General features: G+C 33.9%; 1 protein-coding gene across 1 annotated transcript in view; it reads right to left on the bottom strand.

Annotated features, from left to right (window-relative positions):
- The window catches only part of LRCH1 (leucine rich repeats and calponin homology domain containing 1), a 130,772-nt gene that overhangs the window by 37,620 nt on the left and 71,195 nt on the right, over nucleotides 1-21,957 (bottom strand). Inside the window, exons 4-14 of the mRNA XM_074157733.1 lie at nucleotides 19,736-19,841; nucleotides 19,102-19,238; nucleotides 17,761-17,888; nucleotides 15,627-15,711; nucleotides 11,692-11,797; nucleotides 10,064-10,173; nucleotides 7,823-7,890; nucleotides 6,679-6,765; nucleotides 3,711-3,747; nucleotides 2,934-3,047; nucleotides 646-693 (exon numbers count right to left, since the gene is read on the bottom strand). Of these exons, the coding sequence (XP_074013834.1) occupies nucleotides 646-693; nucleotides 2,934-3,047; nucleotides 3,711-3,747; nucleotides 6,679-6,765; nucleotides 7,823-7,890; nucleotides 10,064-10,173; nucleotides 11,692-11,797; nucleotides 15,627-15,711; nucleotides 17,761-17,888; nucleotides 19,102-19,238; nucleotides 19,736-19,841 (1,026 nt within the window). The remainder of the gene's footprint in view (nucleotides 1-645; nucleotides 694-2,933; nucleotides 3,048-3,710; nucleotides 3,748-6,678; nucleotides 6,766-7,822; nucleotides 7,891-10,063; nucleotides 10,174-11,691; nucleotides 11,798-15,626; nucleotides 15,712-17,760; nucleotides 17,889-19,101; nucleotides 19,239-19,735; nucleotides 19,842-21,957) is intronic.

Below are 21,957 nucleotides of genomic sequence, written 5' to 3'. Positions count from 1 at the left end.
ACAAAACTCTGCAATGGGAATCCTATTTAAAAAGCGATTTCTCAGGGAGCCAGGAACTATAGGAGTCCCCTCACTAACACTGGTGGAATGTGGCTGGGTCCTCATGAATTTTCAAGATGCTCATACAGAGAGCAATATAGAGGGAGAAGCCCTGTTTCTGCACAGAAAATATGAAGGGAAAAAAAATCTCCATAAGGAGCTCTCTACTGTTTCCCATTTCGACCTTTGACTGAGGTTCACACTGTGAAAGCAATAGGATCAATAAAAATCAGACTCTTCTCTGAAAGCTAACCAAGGACATGACACAACTCTGCAAAAAAAAAATTGCATTGAAATCAATAGAAACTCTTGTGGAACAATGAAGAGTCAAAAAAAAGAAAATGTAGCAGAATGAACAAAATGTGAAAAAATTAAATGTTTTATACTAAACTACACAACTTAGAAACAAGCTTATCAGAAAGTATATTTTTGTACCCTAATACATCCTTAAGATGACAAAAATAAACCACAGGCCAATTAAACCACATAGTCATTACTAATGAGCTCAGTCATATTTTCTGTGATATTCAATTACATGTTTCATTTAGTATAGGAACCATTCATATAAAACATATAAGAGACAAACAAATAGCACTAGCATCTTACCTCGTTGTGAGAGGCTTGCCCACTGGTATTCCAAACAATTAGATCATTCTGCACGTTTGGGAAAAAAAAAAGAAAAAAAAGAGATCATTTAATCAACTGTATTAGTGATATACCACAACAGGATATTTTACTCATGATACTCAGATACACATTAATACATAATTCTTTTTTTTCACTGAAAAGAATTAATTTTCAAGAATAGTAAATACTTTTATTGCTAGTTGAACAACATTTTAAAAAAACTTGTGAAAATTATTTGTACAGACTTGTCATTCATTTCTTCATTTAAATCCTGTATTTATAGGATTTTAATGTTTGTTCGTTCAAATGCAGTATCCAATTTTGTCTCACAGATTTTGTAATTAAACTATCACCAAGAATTTAATATGCAAATAGAGATTTTTAATATAAATTTGAAGAGAGAACTATTCCGTAACCAACTCATTTTATAAATTCAATAACGTACCTTTTGTTACCACTTCTGCTATAGTTAAATTGGAAACATGTAAGTCATGTTAATATGAAATACAACCCATAATTCTGCATCAATCATAACTCAGTCGGCAGAAACACAGCTGGCATAAGTAAAAACAAATTATAATTCAATTCAAAATCATTTCCTGAGGGCCAATTTTTTATTTAACAGATAAAAAATGGGGAAGAAAAAAAAAAATACAGCACTTGGAACACTTGGTCCCAACAGTCACAGAGTTTTCCAAAAGTTAGCAAGATGTGAAGGAAGATTACACCCCCATTTTACTTCATGACTTTTCGTGGCTTCTTTTGAAGCTTAAAAAAAAAATCTTCAGCTTTAAACATCTTTCAGAGGATTACCTCAACCACTATATTACCTAGAATAAACAGAAAGAAATCTTACTCATCTGATCCCAGCTGGTTCTACCCGGGGACTCACACACTTGAGCACTCCTGTGCTCAGGGACTGTGTTCCTGCAACAGGCCTGCTAGTTATCTCTACGTTGCAGGTCTAACCTCTCCCACAGCATGCAGGTCTCTAGTCAGAATTTTGAATTTATGCTAAATTGAATTAATTTAGTAACACAAGCGCTTACTATACTAGACAGAACGTAGTGTGATTAAAAACTTGTGTTTCCATTTCATGGAACGTGCCCCTAGTGCTTTCACCTGCATAACACAGTGCAGGTCAGGCCCTCTACACCTGTTTAGGAAGATTTATTTCTTCTTTTTAAAAGGTTCTTAAGGTTCTTAAAAGTGAATCAGCAGTGTCCTTGTTAAGCAGTTCATCAAAATACAAAGACCACAGACATTTTGATGCTGAATTACTCTTATCTGTTTGATCTCAGCAATGCAGTAAGAACTGTTCCAAATAAAGTGTGGTAACCCCAACATACAACAATATAACAAAAGAGATGAACCAACTCAATTTTTTTGAATTTGATATTTTAAGAAAAAATAAAGACAAAATTAAGACTAACAAAGTCACAAGGATATCATAGGAATATTTGACGGTAATAATGATTATACATAAGAGTATGTGAAGAGCATGAAGATAAACTAGATGCAATCTATGTATGGATAAGATAGACCATAATATATATTTTATCGTTTATATACAAAATATATAATACATATTTTATGTGATCTATAAAATACGTAAATATATATTAGAATATATATATTTTGTATATATACCTATATATAGAACATTACATAATTTTGTTCTCAGAATCTTGCAAAAGCAATCACAAAAATCCCTATACAAAAAAGTCGTGAAGTGGTAACATGCACCAAATATTTAAATTGATTTTTTCCATAGTTTTCCATTTCTGGATCATTGCAATGTACACAAAACTTAAAATATTTTTGAAACTTTAAAACTATTATCTCAACCTACATACCGCCTGTAATATTAAACACATTAAAAATAGTGCCATTAACAAAAACTTAGCAGCTTATACAGGTACAAGAATATTTGGGGCGACACGGAAGAGGAATCAGGTGTTTAATTTTACTGAAGATCTAACTTTGAAGTGACATTTTTTCCAGGGAAACGTAACCACTGCAACTACTATGGTGTTTATTGGAAGAAAAGACTTTTAATTAATTCCATTGTATCAGTTTTTTACCTGAGAGATAGGTCTTAATCAACTTCCCATTCACAGCCAAACCGAGATTCATGCTAAGGCAAAAAACCCAACCCAAACCAAACAACAAGCCCATACCCACTATGATCTCTACACACAAAGTGACAGAATGCAACAATCCAGTCTAAGTAATTCCACATTTATTGCACCCAGACACTTCCATACCTGACTCAATGACCATTTTTCACCCTGTTCACAAGTTCTCACTTCAGGCTTTGCTTTCTCCATTATCAATTCCCTCCTCCTCTGAAATTCTAGTTCCTCTTCAGCATTTTCTCTCTGTAAGATTAAAAACTCTTTAGACTGTGTATCGCTGGAAAGAGAACTACATCTTTTTTTGCATAACATTACCTCAGAAGCATTTATTACAAATACTGTGATGAAAAGCGAACAAAGCAGTAAGCAGATACTATATACTTGTGGTTCCAGCACTAACAGGTGGATAATGTAAATCTAAACAAAGTACATCATAAAGAACACCAGTTCACCAGTCAGGATACAGATCAAATAATAAGCAGCACGTAAAATTCCAAATCATAGTTTATATACTCTCTGTATCTATAGCGACAGAGCTCTGGGAAAACACTAATTTTTAGTTTATAAAATATTTTGGGGTTATCCTTAACGAATGTACTGTTTTTCTACACCAGAACAGGGAGACGGGGGGGTGGGATGGTAGACCAGTATGCATAGCCGAGCTATGATGAAAGCCCTACACAGAGGGAAAAAACTAAGATAAAAAATTGATAAACACAGGAAAAAAATAAATCTTATGTAATCACATGTAAAAAAATAAAAGCAATTCCATAAAAATTAGTTTTGTCCTCCAGCCTACTAAATTTTTTCCTTCCCTACTTGGTAGATTAATATTTGATGAAATTGTTGGCTCATTTCCTGTCTTTCCCCCCCAAATATTTCGTAACAATACACTCATTAACGTACCTGACCAAGGGAAGACATCTCCATCTGCATTTGACTGCTATGTATAAAGATAAACAAATGTAAATATGTAATTCATTGTGTAGAAACTTGAATATGATTAGTCCAACAAATGCATTATTTTTACCTAAAAAAAGTAGATAAACACACTTTACTGTAGACTCCTGAAATTCTAAAGCTGTTGCTGGTTCCATGCGATACAGATTCACACCACTGCTCTCGGAAATATCCATGATTAATCTGCAAGGTTTGAAATAAAAACCTTGCGCTGGGGTATAGCTTTGGTAACCATTCTGCTCAGTATTTAATTTCAAATAAATGGATATATGAAATCGTTTTATAGTTATGGTTTTAACCTACTCAGTGTTATCTCTTAACAACTTTTTGAAATCCCTCCTGATGCTTCACTGTCCCCAGTTCAGTGAAAGCAATGTTTATGCTTTCATTTGAAAAACATCACCATGAGCAATGGCTGGTACCAAAACAAAAGGACCTGTTTACCACTAACAACTGTGCCATTATCTAGAAGACTGTAGATTTCTATAACCAACCTCTGGTGCCCTGTGTTCAAATAGAAGCCACAGCCCTGGTTAGATATTCAAATTTAATTTACAGGGGATGAAAATAAAGCAGCGCAACAATAAATTCACAACAGACAATGATCCAAAAGAAAGCAGTGAATATAGGAAAGAGAATATAGGAATCTGAAGCAAACATCTGAAAATACTGAAAAAAAAGTTGAGTCTGAAATCTTTTTCCTTTCCAGAACTGAAATATTGCTTATGTGCACCATAGGGTATGCAGATTTGAAACTCTGCAGAACACTAGGACAATAATAACTGGACAAGCATTTTACAAGTTTAATAGTCATACCCATGAGTGAAAATAGCTGCAATTGATGTGCCCTACACTGAACTCTAGTCAGTGCACGTTAGGCATGTCAGCATCACTTACTGCTGCAGCCCCTACAGGGGTTTTTCTTTCTAACTCCTAAACGGCCTTCGGCATGAGATAAGGATAAATCTGGCTTGAGCTGGTTATTTCAACTAGGTTACCCTGACTAGGTGATTAGAGTTACACTGATGCACAAAGGAAACCTCTACGGGGACAGTTACAGTTTTTGATGTGCTCTAGATTTAAGTTAAAAGCACATGAAAGCTTTTGTGCATCTTAAACTGAGGAGCAATAGAAGCATTTACTTTGTGGATCTGGATAAAGACACAAAAACTATTCAGTATGAAAACCAAAATTTTCTCACACTGGTTTATATAATGCAAGTATATAACAAACTGCCATGTAATCCAGTATTTATAAAAGAAATGAAGATCCCATGGCCCAGAGGATTGAAAGTCTACAGCACCATTTGGCAAGTATTAGGCACCCAGGTGTATCTCGCTGGGTAAGCCTGGATGTTAACATACAGGAGACATACACTGAAAGGCCTATATAGTGCTCAGTAAATTAAGAATACTCATAGTTTAAGGTTAGAAAGAGAAAGTGCAGCCACAAAAAGTCCCAAACCCACTATCCAAAAAACTAGAGGAAAAATACAGACATGCATGACATGATTAGCCATTTTTAAAGGCCACATTTCAAATCTACTACAGTGTTACTGATGAAAGCACATCCAAATATGCATGGAGAAACAGATTAATTTTCTGTATTTTAATGCCATTTTTAATTTAACAAGAAAAATTAAATATGTAAAATACATAAAAACCTGATTTTTTTTGTGTTTTTTTAAACCAGGCTTTTTCATTTTTAATTAATTGCAATACTTTTCCACAAAGTAATAAGCCCCATATGAGGTGCGGAAGCCATGGTATACTATCACACACAAACCATAGGAACTAAAAAGCTTTCCTAATTTGTATGACTTTTCATTAAGCAAAAACACTTGTGATTCAAGTATTTGGTATACGATTCAAGAATTCAAGTATTCTCTATGTGATTCAAAATAAAGCCAGATAATTGTCTCTAGAAATACTAACAGGAGTGCATTTCTGTCCTGAAAAGCAGGAAGGTCTGGTAGGTGAAAAAGTGGTATCAGAACAGGCATTTAAACTAAAGAACAGTGCAGTTGCAAGAACAAATGGCCAAAGCAAGAAGGAGAAACAAGGATACTTTAGACTGGAAGCAACGAAGAGGTTTCTAGTCTTCAGACAAATTAAGCTCTAAACCAGGTACCTCATAGAAATAGCGAAGAAAAACGAGTTACCTTGTTTTAAAATGAACTTAATAAATTTCTGAAGGTGGTTACACAAAGAAAAGCAATAGCAAGCATCTGGACAGAACTACCTACACCACTCTTGTCAGACCTTTTCAGTAGGACAAGCATTTATTTTCTTTTAAATATTTATTCCTTTTTTTATTCACAGATCCAGAGTCATTCCACCTGACTTTAGCCACCTGAAATAAGCACCTAAATTATAAAACTTTGCCTTCTGTAGTCAGGGGAAATCTAAATAACTTTCTCTAGATGCCTCTTCCTCTTTCTCCTTTTGATTTCAGAGGAAAGCTAAAGAAACTCCACCACTAATTCAGTCACGTGCTCCATTGAGGTGGGGTGAAGCTTGGCCAGAAGACCTTCTCCAATCCCCAATAAAATACAGCAAGCATGAATAAGCAAAGGAGAGCTTAGAGTCCCTAGAAGAAATATGACTATCCTAGACAAAACTTCAGAAAAATCACAGTAGTGTACATGAGATGAATAGATAAGAGCTGTCTCCACCTCTAAATTTAGGTTTCTTCTATACATGAAATCCTTCTTAATTTACTGGAAATCTTGTCTAGATACTCAAAGAGAGAATGGACATTTCCTTCTTAACTACCTAAGCAAAAAGTATTGGTATGCTAAAGAAGCACTTCATAACTCCGGAGAACTTTCAATTATCAGTTAAAAAAGAACTCTAAAGTAATTCACAAAAACTTCAAATACATTATGTTAACACATCAGCTATTGTAAGCGTACCTGTTGGGATCTTGTAACAAATCTACTGCTTCTCTTAGTTGTTCTATCATTGCTATATCAATAGTTTGTTCTTCTGATAAATTTATTCTATAACAGAAAACAAAAGCATTCTAAAAAAGAGGTACAACAGCAATTATCAAGGGTAGTCTGAATTTCAATTTGTGAGCTGTATCTTCCAGCTGGCGTGCAAACACTACAGAGAGGAAAAACCATCCTCTCTGCACACTAGTACATGCAGAATTTATCCAAAAAGTTTCTTTTGAAAAAATTCTCCAGTGCTTTGTCTAAGTCCCACAATCTAATAAGTATATAAACAAATGTGATGAATTAAAACTTTTAGCATTCAATTAAACAGACTTCTAAAATTGAAAATTTATTTACCAATATTTGACTCCTATTAACTGCACTCACAACACGTATTGTTTTAATGTAAGTACTAAATACGATGATTCTCTTAACGGACCAGGATGCTTTCTTTTGCTTTTCAACATCAGTAATTCTTTTCAGGGTTTAGAAACACAATCACCTGATAGTTCTGCCAATAAGGCTCTTTGAGAAAGTACTTACGCTCCCTTTCCCTCAATTTTTGGTTTTAAATCATATAGGACTCCACTGTTCTGCTTAGTACCAACTTCACAGTACACTGTCACGCTAAACGCCCTTTTCTTATGCACTCTCTTCTGTAACTGATGTTCACTTGCTCTGTTCTTGAATTAATGTCTATGAATTAACAATTGCTTCTGAGTTAAAATTATGACAAAAGAAGAAAAAAGACTGAGGGTTTTTTTCCAATTAAATTACTTTTTTAAAAATGTACACTAAATTTAGATCTTACAAGTTTTGATAAAATCTTTTTTTAGCAATACCATTAACAGACTAAATATCAAAATACCTGGTTAGAAAGCTTGCATTATACACAGGTAAAAATATTGCAGCATTATTGGTGCATACAAATTAGTTGTAATATAACATCCACTCTATTCAGCAATAATGTCTACAACATTAAGCACACACAAAGTGCAAGACTATGCTTCTGTCATGCCTCCAAGTCTACAAAATTATTAACTGATAAGGAAATGCCAGTTCTGGTCAATCTAATGAAACGACACAGCTAATTACTTATAGAGACATAAAAAATACTTACATTTCGTCTGTTTGCCATTGTGTGTCCTCTTCTATTCTCAATAATTCATCACACTCAGCTGCTCTGCTCTGTAAGCAGACAAAGTGATACTGAGAACTGAACTTTGCAATTAAGTAGGCTGATAAATTTTGCTTTGAGACTCAGCCCTGACCTAATTTATGTAACAATTTAAGGTGGCTAGTTGAAGCAATCCAACACTGCTGCTCCACTCCTCACTCTACCCCCTTTTAAGATACTGATTACAAGATCTTCTATTCACTATGCAGATTTTATTGAGGTCAACAGCCCTTACCCTCCTTTAACTGTAAAAAGAAAGTCAAGCAGCATGAGAATTCTTTATTCTGTGTCCCAGATTTCATTTGTGCCTCTCTGGTGTATGCAAACAATGCTTCCATTAACCAAAATCCCTACTTGGTCTCTTCCTGCAGCCAGATTTGTTTACAGAGCAAGGAAATTCCAGATATGCAAACAGAAGCAATTATGTACTTCATCTATAATTATTAACAGGATTCTTACTCGACAATCTTAAGTCATGAATACTTCTTTTCTTTTTTTTTTTTTACAAATCAGAACAAAAACTGCATGAAACAATTCATATCAGTCAGCCAGTTATTTTGAGTTCAACATAGGCATAAATCACAGCCCCCACTGTCCTACCTATAAATACGAAGTGCTACTTATTAGAAAACATGACTCTCTTATACTTCCATTTGGTGCTTTACAATTTTCTCTTCTCTTTCGTCTCAGATAGGCAGGAACACTGAAGCAGTTCAGCTGCCAGTAAAGACAGAAGCTCTCTGAATGGATGTGCATTTGTACTACTAAAGAATAAACAACAGAAAACAGAGAGGCTTATCCTCTTTTGTGTCATGTTTGGCACATCAGTCGCATCACCCTGTACCAACAAATGCTATCCAGCTCTGCTAGATGTGCTACTGAAGAGTGCATCAGCTTCTCTAACATTCCCCAAAGATGCCCCGTTCCCCAGTAGAATAAATAAAGCCATTCTTTTTTCTTTTTCTTTTCACAGGAATCAAGCACATGATTTTTCCTGTAAGAAGGGCATATATCATAAGGTGACAAAAACGCTGTTCTTATTCTAGAAGGTGATCCTCAGTCTGTTGGAATAATAATAATAATATAAATAAAGCCATATAAATTAGGACTAACATTTGAAAACTTGCAAAATCCTCAAGCCTAATCTCTTTTGCACTGCAAATTGTACGGATTTAATGTATGGTTTGGTTAACCAGTACCTCAATTTTAGAAGACCCCCCACTGTCCCAAAAGGCGTTCTAGCACACGCTAAATAGAAACCAAAGAACACAACAGACTCAGAAATCTGCACAAGAAGGAAAATGCCCCAAGTTCAAAATCCTCAGAATAAAATGCATGTACTACCTGTTCAAGTCACCAACCTGCTGATCTCAACAACCATATTGTAAAGAAGATATCAAAATTAAAAGAAATGAAACTGCTCACTCTAGCAATATTATATTGAAATTCAATAAAGCAACCTATATTTTACTGAATCACTGTCTGCGACACATTATTTCAGATAATATTATCTTGTTATGGTAGAGGAAATACCCAAGGGAATAGTCTTCAAGAGGTACACTACTTAAAGAAATCAAGATGATGAAGTGAGAAGATTAAGGAAAGGAAACACAAGGTTTATGTATAATATAACGTACAGTCAGCTTCAGATGAGTGTACCCCTGTGTCAGGGGAGGACAAAAGTATTTTATCCCATTTTTATCTGTTTCATTCATGTCAAATGTGTGCACTTGCTGAAAATCTGTATGCAGGAAACCTATGATCATTTTGGTAACACTTCAACTATCCAAAACCACTACTAATAATAACTTTTTAACTATCTAAAAAAAAAAATAAATCCCTCAATCTTTTTTCAGTATAAAAGCCATAAAAGAACAAGGAAATATAAGATAACTTGTAGTGTTCTAAACATCCAGCAACTATAAATAACTCTTCCTAATAATCAACACTTCACATTTGTATTTGTACATAAGAAAAAATAATAAGCAACACTTATTTAGTGTGTAAATAAAGTTTTCTGATAACTACATGTCTTAAGGAACTATGAAAGAGATAAGTTGGTTGCTTGTTTTTTTTAAAATGAATATCAATTGCAGTCTCTTATTCATTAAAATGTCTACAGTGGTCTATACCTATGAAAGTAGTGAAGATATTTCCCCCCACTTAAAATTGTCACAAACTTGCCTTAATGTAACTCATAAATTCAGTAGTAAGAGTATCCGATTCATCAAACTGGTTTCCTGTTTCTCTTGACTTATCGTTGACAATCAAGTGAGATCCCTGATGGAATTCCACTAATAACAACAATAAAACAAGATAGAAGAATGATTTCTGATTCAGCTCGATATTTGTTACTCAATATAGGTGTATTAAATTAGAAAGCTCAAAACCAAACAAAGTTTAAATTCGAAGCATATTTAAAACTTCAAACAATTTAAGACTTTTGCATTTTAATAAGCAATGCCAATTCCTTTCCAATTTGCAAAAAATCAACAACCTGGGCTTATACAGTTGTAGATCAGAAGCACCACAGCAGGTATCAATGAAGTCAGTTTTAAACTACACCAAGTATGTCTTGCCAGTACTGGTACAAAAACACAGTTAAGACAGCTGCAGAGTATTTTAAGACATTCAGACGCCTCAGTCAGTGCCTTGCAGTTTAATGCAACTTCAGAGTTGTTGTAACAAACACTCAGACTCTTAGCAGAACTCAAAATGATTCAGAGCCTTCAGAGCCTATGTCAATCCCTTGCTTACATACACCACTTCCAGGGGGATAAGGCAGTAATAATTTTCTCCTGTTTGAAGTGGTCTGATCCTATAACATACCCCCCTCCAGTGTACTAACGAACACTGCAGGATGTAATGCCCTTACATACTTAGAATACTTCTTATTCTACTAAATTCTGATGAGTATCTCAACTGAAGTTCATTTAATCTAGTATGTAATACTGGGGAAAGGCTGATCTTTTCCTCTTTATGTGGTTTCCACATGCAACTCACTGACTTCATCCTGCTGTTTATCATTAGTATGTGCAGATCTTGGAGAAACATTGTTTAATAGTATGTAGATAAATTTAGAAAAATTTAAGTTACTTTAATAAAATTTAGATAAAATTACATCTTCTCTCAAAATCTGAAGAGTTTTATTTCTTTCCAGAGGTAATGCTGACTTTGATTAATAAAGCTTTATATATGCATTAAGTCCAAGTACAGAAATGGGCTCTGCTTTGTACATTACTAACACAGAATCTGAGTTAGCATTTGATAAAAGTTATTACACATTGATATTACTGGTTGGGAAGCACATTTTAAACTAACTCTCATTCTTCTTCCCCCAGTCAGAAACAGAATTTGTTAACTCTTGAGACAAGGTGGAACAAGTTCCTTGGAATTGCTATGGAAAACGCCTGTAAGGACCTCAATTCAGTAAAGTTAAAATACCTTTTTTTTTTTCTTGTTTATGTGACTGCATATGCATGCTCAAAGCCTTTTGAGGCAGGCATTTATTACAAAACAATCAAAATGCACAAGTTAGTGAAAATACCTGTCATTCAACTAGAATATAAGCAAGAAAAATCAATTTAATAAGGCATTTATCCAGTGAAAAATCAAACACTGAAAATTCCAAGGACAAATAGCAGTAAACAAAATGTATCTAATTTAAAGATGATGTTTGTAGACTCCTGAAAGATTGATGCTTGTTGGGCCGTGATTTTTGCAAACTAAATTTACAGTCTTATAAAATTATTGACATAGAATTATCAACAGAGTATCCCTGTATTTAACTTCCACTTTTTTTGCATTCCAACCTTTTCTTGAATTAGCATGGTGACCTGAATCTTCCTTTATAACCTGATCTTCTTCCACGATGTCTGACATTGGAACATTAAAGCTGACAGTATCTTCATCAGATGGCTAAGAAGAAAGAAGAGAAACGCTGGTTTCAGCTTAAACCAAGACTGATAAAAACGTACGTATTAAGAAGAGTGCTCACTGAAGACTGAGAAACTAATATGGGAGAGGATAACAAGAGCATCAAAAATGACTAAATCCTGTTGTAGGAAGCTGTAGTCATGCTGAATACATCCTCGCAGTAGGTCTGCCAAGCAGGACAATTCATCTGTCCTCTTTTCATATCGTCCTCACCGCACTAGTCCTCTCCTTCCAGTGACACCTTTGCACTGCACTTTCCTGCGACAGCTGAAAATAGAGGCTCCTTGTAGCCACCAAAGCCTGCACAAAAACTCGTATCAGAGTCCTTTCTTCTTTCCCTCCAAGACTCTTCTCCCCAGCATTACTGTGCAGCTTGTTAGGTTAATGCCTAAAGCAAGTAAAATGAACTTTGTAGGCTGAGGCAATATCTTTTATTAGATTAACTGGTAGAGCTGAAAAAAAAAACCACCATGAACTCTCAAGAACACTAGCTTTTCTTCATTGACTTAAAAGCTCATCCATTTTTTTTCAGCTGTATTAGTTCATACATTAAAACACATTACTTTTATCTATAAGCTTATCCTGTCTATGACTTTACAGATAGTGGCTACGCAAAGAAGCACTGACACATCAGCCTTCATTTCTGTCCCAGGTCACTACGGCTCTGCTGTTCTGCAGGACAGGAGGTGACCTGCTCACAGTGGGACCTGATCACATTCTCTCCTGAAGTGAACTACATCAAAAATACAGTGTGCAGAAAAGGCCAAGTTTTTATTCTTACTTTCCTGAGACAGAGTTACCTTACCACTACAATCAATCTCTCAGAGATTTGCAAATGTCTTTCCCAGCAAACCCACTGGCGCTGCTCATTCTTTAGATGCTCTTTCTGTAACTCGCTACTCTGCCCACACACATATTCCATACATGTATTCTGTAATTATAACTGCTATAATATACATATAGTAGTTTTTTTCCATACCCTTTAAGTATATATATATTTTAAGGAAATGGTATTTCCCTGTTTATCAGTTCAGCCCATTGCAACACAAGATCTGCATTGGAATGGCAGATTGTTACATACAACCAATTATTCAGTTCCACAGTTGCTAGCTTCTAGAAGAATTATGTTATTCTTGGTACCTTTATATGTTCATATTCCATGTAGAAAATACTCTTTTTGAATCCTGAAGCTAAGGTTCGTGATAAGGGATGGAGCAAATAGCTTTCCTCTTAAAAAACTGTATCAAAGATACATGTGATTATTCCTATTTGCCATGAATACCCTGTTCTTAACTCGTTTTGTAAATGTGGACCACCATAAACAAATGTTCTTAACTCTATGAATTCACTGGCTGTATTCTTCTGCTTAAAGAGAAAAAAATTAAAAGGATGTTCAGGGACTTGAAAATGCCTTATCAAAAGGATTGGAGCTTCACAATGAAGTACACTAACATTGCAGTATTGTTCCTATTTGTCAATTTTTAAAATAAATTTTAAATTTAAAAACAAATTTTGTTTTAAAATGAAATAAATCAGTATCTCAAACAGAAAATAAGCAAATCACACTCCCAAGTATTCTATGCACAATAGTCATTAGTTCTTTTAGACCTGAAACAATAATACAAGAGCTCTTTTTTTTAAAAAAAAAAAAATATGCACAGTATAAATTCATTCAGACAACCAAGGTTACAGTGAAGTTCCTTCTCTTTCTTTCGGGCTGTATCTCATGTGACATTTAAACACTAGATTTAGTTATTCTAGATCAAAGATTCATGTTTTGTCAATTTCCCAACAGTCATTTGAAATATATTACAGTAAAATGTTATATGCATTATTATGCATATAGCATCTTATATGCATTATTAAAAGTTCTGAATACTAAAACAGGCAAGATTTTTTTCTCAGCAGAGTAACACATACAGCTTTTAGAAAACTATTTTGGAATGTTGGTGTAAAAAAAGCCACAGGTCATTCTATTTGGAAACAGAAAATCATTCCTTTAACAGGCTACATCTCATTTTCAGGGCCTACAGAATTATGCAACTGATTTTCCAGGTGCTTCCTGCCAGTGTACTATAAAACAGAAACTATCCAAAGTGGCTTGCAATAATACAAAAATATTGCTTTTTCATAGGTGAGATACTGTATGTCACTTCCTTTGTCCACAGTTTTATTTTAATTCAGCTAGCAATAGAAGACAACAATAGACATATAAGAAACAAAAAGACAGGATGAAGAGTCCAATTTTCATTTTAAATACCTAATATTATTCCAATACTGAATTAAGTTGATGCATTTTGAAGTAATCCTCATATACATTCTTGCTGGTACTAAAGTGTTGCTCTTACGGGTAATGAAGCAGGGACACCATCTGGATCTTAACGAGTAACCCGTTCTAATGAATTTTAATTAAGGAAAAAGGCCAAAGGGAGGTGGAAAATGAATCAAAATGCTACACTGTTCCTAGAAGATGAAGTACAGGAGCGCACCACCTTAAAGTAGAATTTGACTTCAAGTTACCATGATCAATTTTACAGCAACACTACAAGGTATCTTCCACCCGAAATGCCCAAGATGACTAGAGCTCTGAAAAATTGACCGTGTAATGACCCTACCAACAAGCCACACAGAAATACATGAATTGTTCATTTCATCAAGTACTCCCTCCTAAGCCTATGGACCCAAAGCTAATTAGCACGTTTTATAAAAAAATACATTAGTATTCAAACAAATGATACATTATAGTTACGATTTTCAAGTTACACAAATGCAAAATGACCTTGTAGTATTTTCTGTAAAAGAGCTGAAACTTAACAGCCACACTAGCCTTCAGACTGAATTGTAGTTTTTGTCTGTTGTATTTATAAAAACCCTGCAAAAAAGTGTTTTAATGATCATTTATGACTGATTGTTTAACGTTTATCTCATGTGTAGCATGTAGATTTCTGACTGTAATTAACAATGTACATGAACCTGTATTTGCAACACGCTAGTATTTCTTGCACAATTCCCATGTGTGACACAAGCATTAGGTGTTGCTTTCCTTCCTCAGAAGGAAGAGTGGTGACTTTACTACCAAATACATTTGGGATTACCGATCTCGGCATCTATTTTCTCCTTCATAGTAGAGCAGCAGTCAGGCAGGGATGGAATGAGTAAATAGTTTCATATAAAAAGTCTTTGCGCTAATAAAAATGTGTTGGTTTACTGTTGGTTGTCTTTAAACCAATTTTTTGCAGCATTTCAATTGCTATGTTTTGATTACAGGAAAGATGATCTATTTTCTAAAGGTGTTATTTATAGCTAAAGAGGAAATTCTGGAATAACAGTTTCACTAGCAAGCTAACTCAGCTTCAGGAAGTGTAAGAATGGCAAAACAGTTTGCAAAGCTCTCTGAATGGACTGCACGCTCTAAAAACTAGAGGGAAACCATTAGAAGTCTGACTAGAAATCACAATAATTGTGCTTTATTTCCATTTAGCAAGAAACTTGCCCAAATACTTGGAAACCCTTGTTGTGTTTTTTTAAATGCTTTTGTATTTAAAACACCAGTCAGTGTGTAAGTGGATTCCTTTTCAATTTGCTTTTTAGTAACTACAAATTCAGCACCTAAGTTGGATTCTTTATACATTTGTTTCAAAAGCAACAGAATCTCTTTTCCTCTAAGGAGGAGAGAAACACTAAAGAATCAGAGTAAAATTATTTTAAGTAGCAAGGAGCTACTTAATTCACACTGTTACCCAACTTAATATACAGTCAAAACATGGGTGCAGAGGGAACGGGAGCGGGACACAAAATTCAGGAAACTTACCTCTGTTGCTGACAAACGTTTATCTCCATTATCACTACCAACACCTGAATCTGAGTCCTTTTTACTTGGGTAGATGTCATCAATGCTAGATATGAATAAAAATAATAAAAAACCCCAAACAATAAAAAGCTATCACAGCGTTTACCATTAGAATTCTGTCCTGGTTTCACGTAAATCGAAGCAAAATTCAAACCAGTCTTAATGGTAGAGGGTGAAATAGCATAGGATGGTTAAAAACTATCCGTTTGAAGTCTGTTGATAGTAAAATAGATCAGATGGGATGGCTGGTTAGTCTAATGTTTAACGAAAACAACAGAAATAATCTGCTGTAAAGCTCACTTTCATCTATGCACTAGATTGAAAGGCTTAGTTACCAGCTAAGTAGCACAGGAGTCTGACTGAAGTCATTTAGCCACAAGATAAGGAACTAAACTAGTTGAACTAAAACTGGAGTCAATGGATTTAATTGTAACCATTGATGCATTAAAAATGAACTGGTATTTCCCTGCGGCTTGAAGTAATTATTAACACAGAAACCTCCTTTTGGTGCTTTAAAATAGACTTTGAAATTTAGGTTTTTTAAGAAATCAACTATAATAATGGCAACTACTCTCTCTTCTGGTTTCATTACCTAGTATGACCTCTACTCATTTAAGTACACTATTAGATGCAATACTCAATTAACTTTTCCTTTTTTAAAATATGCTTTATTATCCTCTCATTTGCAATCCTGAAAGCAGCAATCCTGAATTCAGATTGACACAGTAATTTAAAAAATAACTTTATCAGTCTTCACATGAATAAGGTATCTGATTAATCCTAATATTAAATTACCGGCTATCAGTAACACGATGGATTTTGTGTAGAAACGGCATATTGGAATCCTAACCAGGTTATGTTTTTTCTTTAGAAGTGTGAAGTTATTCTCTAAAATAAAAATATGGTAATTATTATGCGATAGATCATTAGGCTGTTACTTGGTAACTGGTACGTACTCTGTACTATCCCCTTACCCTAAGCTGTGTGCTTCTGTATGACCAAAATGTCATACAGGACATGAAATGCCTGACAATTTTCTTGTATACTAGAAGAAAAAAATACACAAAAAAAGCAGAAAACCAACCAGCAGGCACTTCCCAAATAGAAAACTTACTCTTTATACTGGATTCTTCCCACTTTTGGCATTTACTTGATAGAAACACACAAAGGTGTTCCAAACACACGGAGGAAAACAATTTGCTTGAAACTCTATCTAGATGACTAACAGGGAGACTCCATGACAGTTTTGGGTTTGTTTTTTTGTTTGGTTTTTTTTTTTTTTTTCCCCCCAGGGTGTTAGCAGCAACATCTCTATTTTTATTTACATCAACACTTTGTTTTTATTGAGCACTTCTCTCCAAAAATAAGGCATTATCATACTTTCTCTGACCGGTTATATTATACTTCCCATAGTAGTAAAGAAAGAGCTGGCTAAAAACTGGTTTCTAATTAGCTATGGAGATTCTCATAAAAAGGAGCTGCTATCTAGTTCCTGTCCTTAAACCACTATACAAGCTGGAACTTCCTAGATGTCTGATGTAAGACATCAAAGATTGTCTTTCATTTTGCTAACAAATTAGCACGTTTAACTGTAAAAAGGTCTCAGTATTCAGGCAGTTCTCTTTGTTGGATGCATAAGCCTCTGGATGAATAAAAAAACCTTAAAACTGTGCAATGAATGTATACCAACACATAAATCATAAAACAACAGAAGAAATTGAAACTTATTTAATGTGTTAACAGATTTACAAGAGAGATCCAACACTTAATGATACTACCATCTCAATTATTTTCAATATATTCCAGTAGCCTATGAGTAAGAGGTTAGATTTAAATTAGGGTTCACTTTAAGTTTTTTTCCTAATGTGCTACTAACTTTAATCAAAACTGATTGTTAATAATATTTTGTTCTAAACTCTTACAGGGATTTCACTAGAATAAAATACATTAAAGCAAAACAAAACTCTGTTCAAAAAAGTACCCTGTAAATATCATCTAAATAAGCAAAACTCCGGAAGCTAAAGATATGAACAAAGTGAAATAAATATATTTATAAATGTTGCATAAAAAAAATAGGCGAGATTTTCATACATACCTCTCTTCCACGGGTTGTGGCAAATGCTGTTGTTCTATGGCATTAAGATACAGTGAATCTGCTGTTTTAATCTGACAGGCCTGTACAGTCAGATATTTGAATATATGCACCTTACCCTTTGTACAAATCTGTTAGATAAGAAAAAGAAGTTAGGTTTGTAGGTAGAATGAAAGAGATGATTTATTCTAAATTATATTTAGCATAAAACTTCCTGAAAACCAACTGATATAGTCACAATAGATATCACAAAGGAAAACAAATTTTATTCACTTCTTTTTAAATTACTAAGAACTTCAATTACCCAATCAATTTTTTGTGTACTAGTATAAATACTCTCAGCAAGACAGCAAACAAGAATATGTATTCTACTTAAAAAAATTTAAATGAGCTTTTCACTCAAAAAAAAATTATAATAAAATATATTGTAGGGCCTATTACCAACTGTAAATCGAATTTCCAAAATTAGTCAATAATGACATTTAATTAATCAGCATGTCCTTTGTACTCTTAGTCACATTGTTTTTACTAGTGTCTAAGCATCCTTATGATGCATTCTACCTCCATTTTAGAATTTTTTTTCTTTAACTGCAACATTCCTAGCTCAAGTGCTTGCTGAAACTTGCTCTGTATTTTCTGAGTGTAGTAACAGTATCACCATTGGTTATGAAAAGCATTTCTCCGGTGTAATAAAATCCCTCAAGTATTTCAACAGCTATTGTTTTAGAACAATCAAAGCTTTCAGAGATGTAGTTTGAACCTACTGTCCAGTAAGTCAATAACAACAAAGTTGTCCTTAAGCAGCAAGCACAGGTTCCATTCATTTATTATCATCATTTCTCAGCATGGCCAACAGGTCACAACAGAAGTTTGATTTCTTCGTGTATCACAGTCTATAAACTTACACTACAAAGTAAATAAGTTTCACATGGATTACATTCTAAACTATCTCCATATTCTTAAAGTTAATAGTAAATCACCATAGAGCCTTCTAGAACAGGGCTCTTATTAACAGAGAGAAAATTTATCCAGGAAGTTTCTCAATTCTCTTTTGCAAAATTATATACATATCCAACATTAAGTGTCTCATACAGATAGGAATAACAAAAATAAACAGCAACTAACAGAATGGAAATCTTCTAGACTCATTTTGGTTCAAGTAGTGCACAGACTCATACACAGAACACAGGATATCTTCTATGTTTTATTTATATAACAACAACTAATACCTGTGATGACTGAAGTACAGAAGCCCGCAATTGCAGAAGGTGTCATTTTATAGGCTATAATTTGTTATTGTCCACCCAATATTAAGGCACATTTCAAATTATAGTTCTTACTTACTTGTGCTGGTGGAGACTGCAAAGGATTATTCTCAAGCAGTAATACTTGTAACTGCACCATCTTTCTAAAACAAATTGGAATTACAAGCACTTTATTGCAGGAAAAGTCGAACTTTACCAAGGGAAGCTGTACTAGTTCTAAAAGTAACAAGAAAAAGAGAAGGTGTTATATCTGTATTTATTTTTGCCATAAAATAGTAAAATATTTCTGAATGAACCATCTGTTGTATTCACAAAAAATACAAATTCAGGCAGGAATACTATCAGCTTTTACTCCATTCTAGACTGGGAAATGAACAGAGGGTTATTGTTATACAAGTGACAATAAATTTTAAAATAAATACTTTGAAAAAATTTTTTTTCTGAAACTCAGCTGACAGTTCCCACACCGCATTCACAGGAAAGCATTTGTGTAACTTCAAAGATGCCTAGAATCATAAAGAGAATTCATTTTAAAAAACTCATACTTATTTAGTGAGTACCACCAAATGTTATATCCTGCAAGCTCAAATTGAATAAATTCAAACACGAGGTAATTACTACTTTTTAATCATATTTACTAACATGATAAAAAATACAGTAAAAATAGTGTCAAAAGAGGTATTAGATTTTTTTTTTTTTTTTTTTTTTTTTACCTTGGGGTAAAACTTCGAGGTAATTTCTTCTGACATTCAGTTCTTTTAAAGATTTCAGCTGGCCTATCTGCTGTGGCAATGTTGTGATTTCATTACAGCTGACATCCTACAGTGAAAGTAAAAGAAACAATGAACTTTCATCTCCTAAATATTAAATAACACAGATGTGAAACTGTAGCTAATTTGCTATTACTGTTGTAGCATTTTATTAGTCTGAAAACATGCAACCATCTATGTTCTGTCTACACAGTGCAAAACTAGATACATGAGAAAATATTTACTCATTACTTAAAACCCAGAGCAAATACTTATTTGGAGAACAATTTAATTTTGACAGTTAATTTAATTTCTATAGAAACATTCAAAACCATCGGCTTAAGATATTCTACCTTTTTGTTCTTAACTTGTTCATATGAAGAACTCGACTGAATGAAGAACTCGACATGAAGAACATGACTATGTAAGGAAATACATTTGGGTGAAGTGTAAACTGCTACTGTGTAGATCTGATTTTTTAAAAAGGTTCTTGTTCTTCTAGAGGGAATATTTAAGCAAGGGTGTAAAAACAAAAACAACAAAAAAAGCCAAAACAAAAACCCCCAAACAAACAGAAAAACCCAACAACAACAAAAAAACCTCAAACCAAAAAAAACCTCAATAAACAAACCCAAACCCACATGAAATAAAGACAGGTCTGTCTTAGTATTTTACAGATATTCAACATATTGTTGTAAAAGGTACTCCTTAAGAGCCTAGACTGGTTCTAAGCAAGTCTGACTTTGACGGCAAAATTCAACTGGTTTTATAATCTTGATGAAACTGGAACCCATCCCCATTTCAGCATTCCTAAAACATTTACAGTAACTACTGTAAAGCCAAGTTGAAAGTATAGGGTCTGCCTATACTGAGCATAATTTCAAACAAGTTTATATACAGTAGTATTACTGTAATAAATATTATACTTTATAACACTTGCTAACATGAAACTGTGATGAATGGGTACTAAAGATCAACTTCTTGGATTAAGTCAGTCTAAAATGAGATAGTTTTCAGATACTAGCTATTAGCTTTGCTGCCAAATGGTCTATACTCAATGTGAAATCAAAAGAATATTGAAACCTCTGCTTACATCCCAAGCAATCTGTAAATTTGAGTAATCTCCTGATTATGCTTCCATTTCTGCATTACAAAAAGGAAACAGTATTTCATAGTATGAGAGCTAAGTAGGGTAATGCCAAATTGTCCTGAATAACAAACGGAATACTTTTAGGATATTCACTGCTACCTTCTTGATTGTTTCAAAATGAATTTATACAGTATCTGGGAGCTCTTAAGACTACGAAATTTCTAGTCAGCCAGATTTCCAAGTCATCTCTTTGACAATAGTTGCTGTAATACTAGTCAAAAGCGTTACAGTAACTATCTTCAAGTCTAAAAACTAGTTAACAAAAAATTATAGTAAAAACAAAATGCGATCTGGCAATGCTGCTCGCTGTATCAGACAAGTTTCTTCTCATAACAGAATCTCACTGCTGCCAAAGCTTCCTTCCCTTGTCAAAACAGAGTCAGGAAATCATTTTAGCTTTTAGATGAGGAAATTAAAAATTCCAATTAATGAGTACATCTTTTGCACAAGTTGCTACAAAGTATTGTTAATTGCACAGTTCCCAGATCATTTATTTTTAAAGCTTTACTGTCCTATTTTTAATTTACAGACTTTAAACAACTTCATAATTAGATACTCATTTTTTAGAGCACGGAATTTAAAGTCACCTTGCAGCAGAGAAACTCTAGACCAAGTGTACTTATGCACACACATCCAAACAAGTCAGAGAATTTTAAAGGAAATGAGGAAAAAAATTAGAGATAAAGAACCTGGCAGTGTGTAGCCTCAAAAACAAAGTCCACTTATAACCTTTCAAAACATCCTCAATAACAGTGATCCATTATGACAGCATGTCAGCATTCACAAGATCTCCAGAGACAGCCGTATCCTTTACCCTACTAAACACTGCAATCCAACTTTTTTTTTTTTTATTACTTTGTTTGACTAGCTGTGGAAAACAAAGACCTGTAACATTATTTCTAGTTAATACTTATGCTCTTGACTATTATTAGAATTCATGAGTGTATATGTGACAAAGACAATGTTTATCTTTCCCATTACTTTAGCAGTAATGGAAGAAATACTATCAAAGTCAAATGCCTATCGTTTTCAGGCT

Source organism: Numenius arquata, chromosome 1 (assembly GCF_964106895.1).
Source record: "Numenius arquata chromosome 1, bNumArq3.hap1.1, whole genome shotgun sequence".
Lineage (NCBI taxonomy): Eukaryota > Metazoa > Chordata > Aves > Charadriiformes > Scolopacidae > Numenius > Numenius arquata.
Note: the sequence above shows the minus strand (reverse complement) of the source record. Positions and strands in the feature narration are given on the sequence as shown.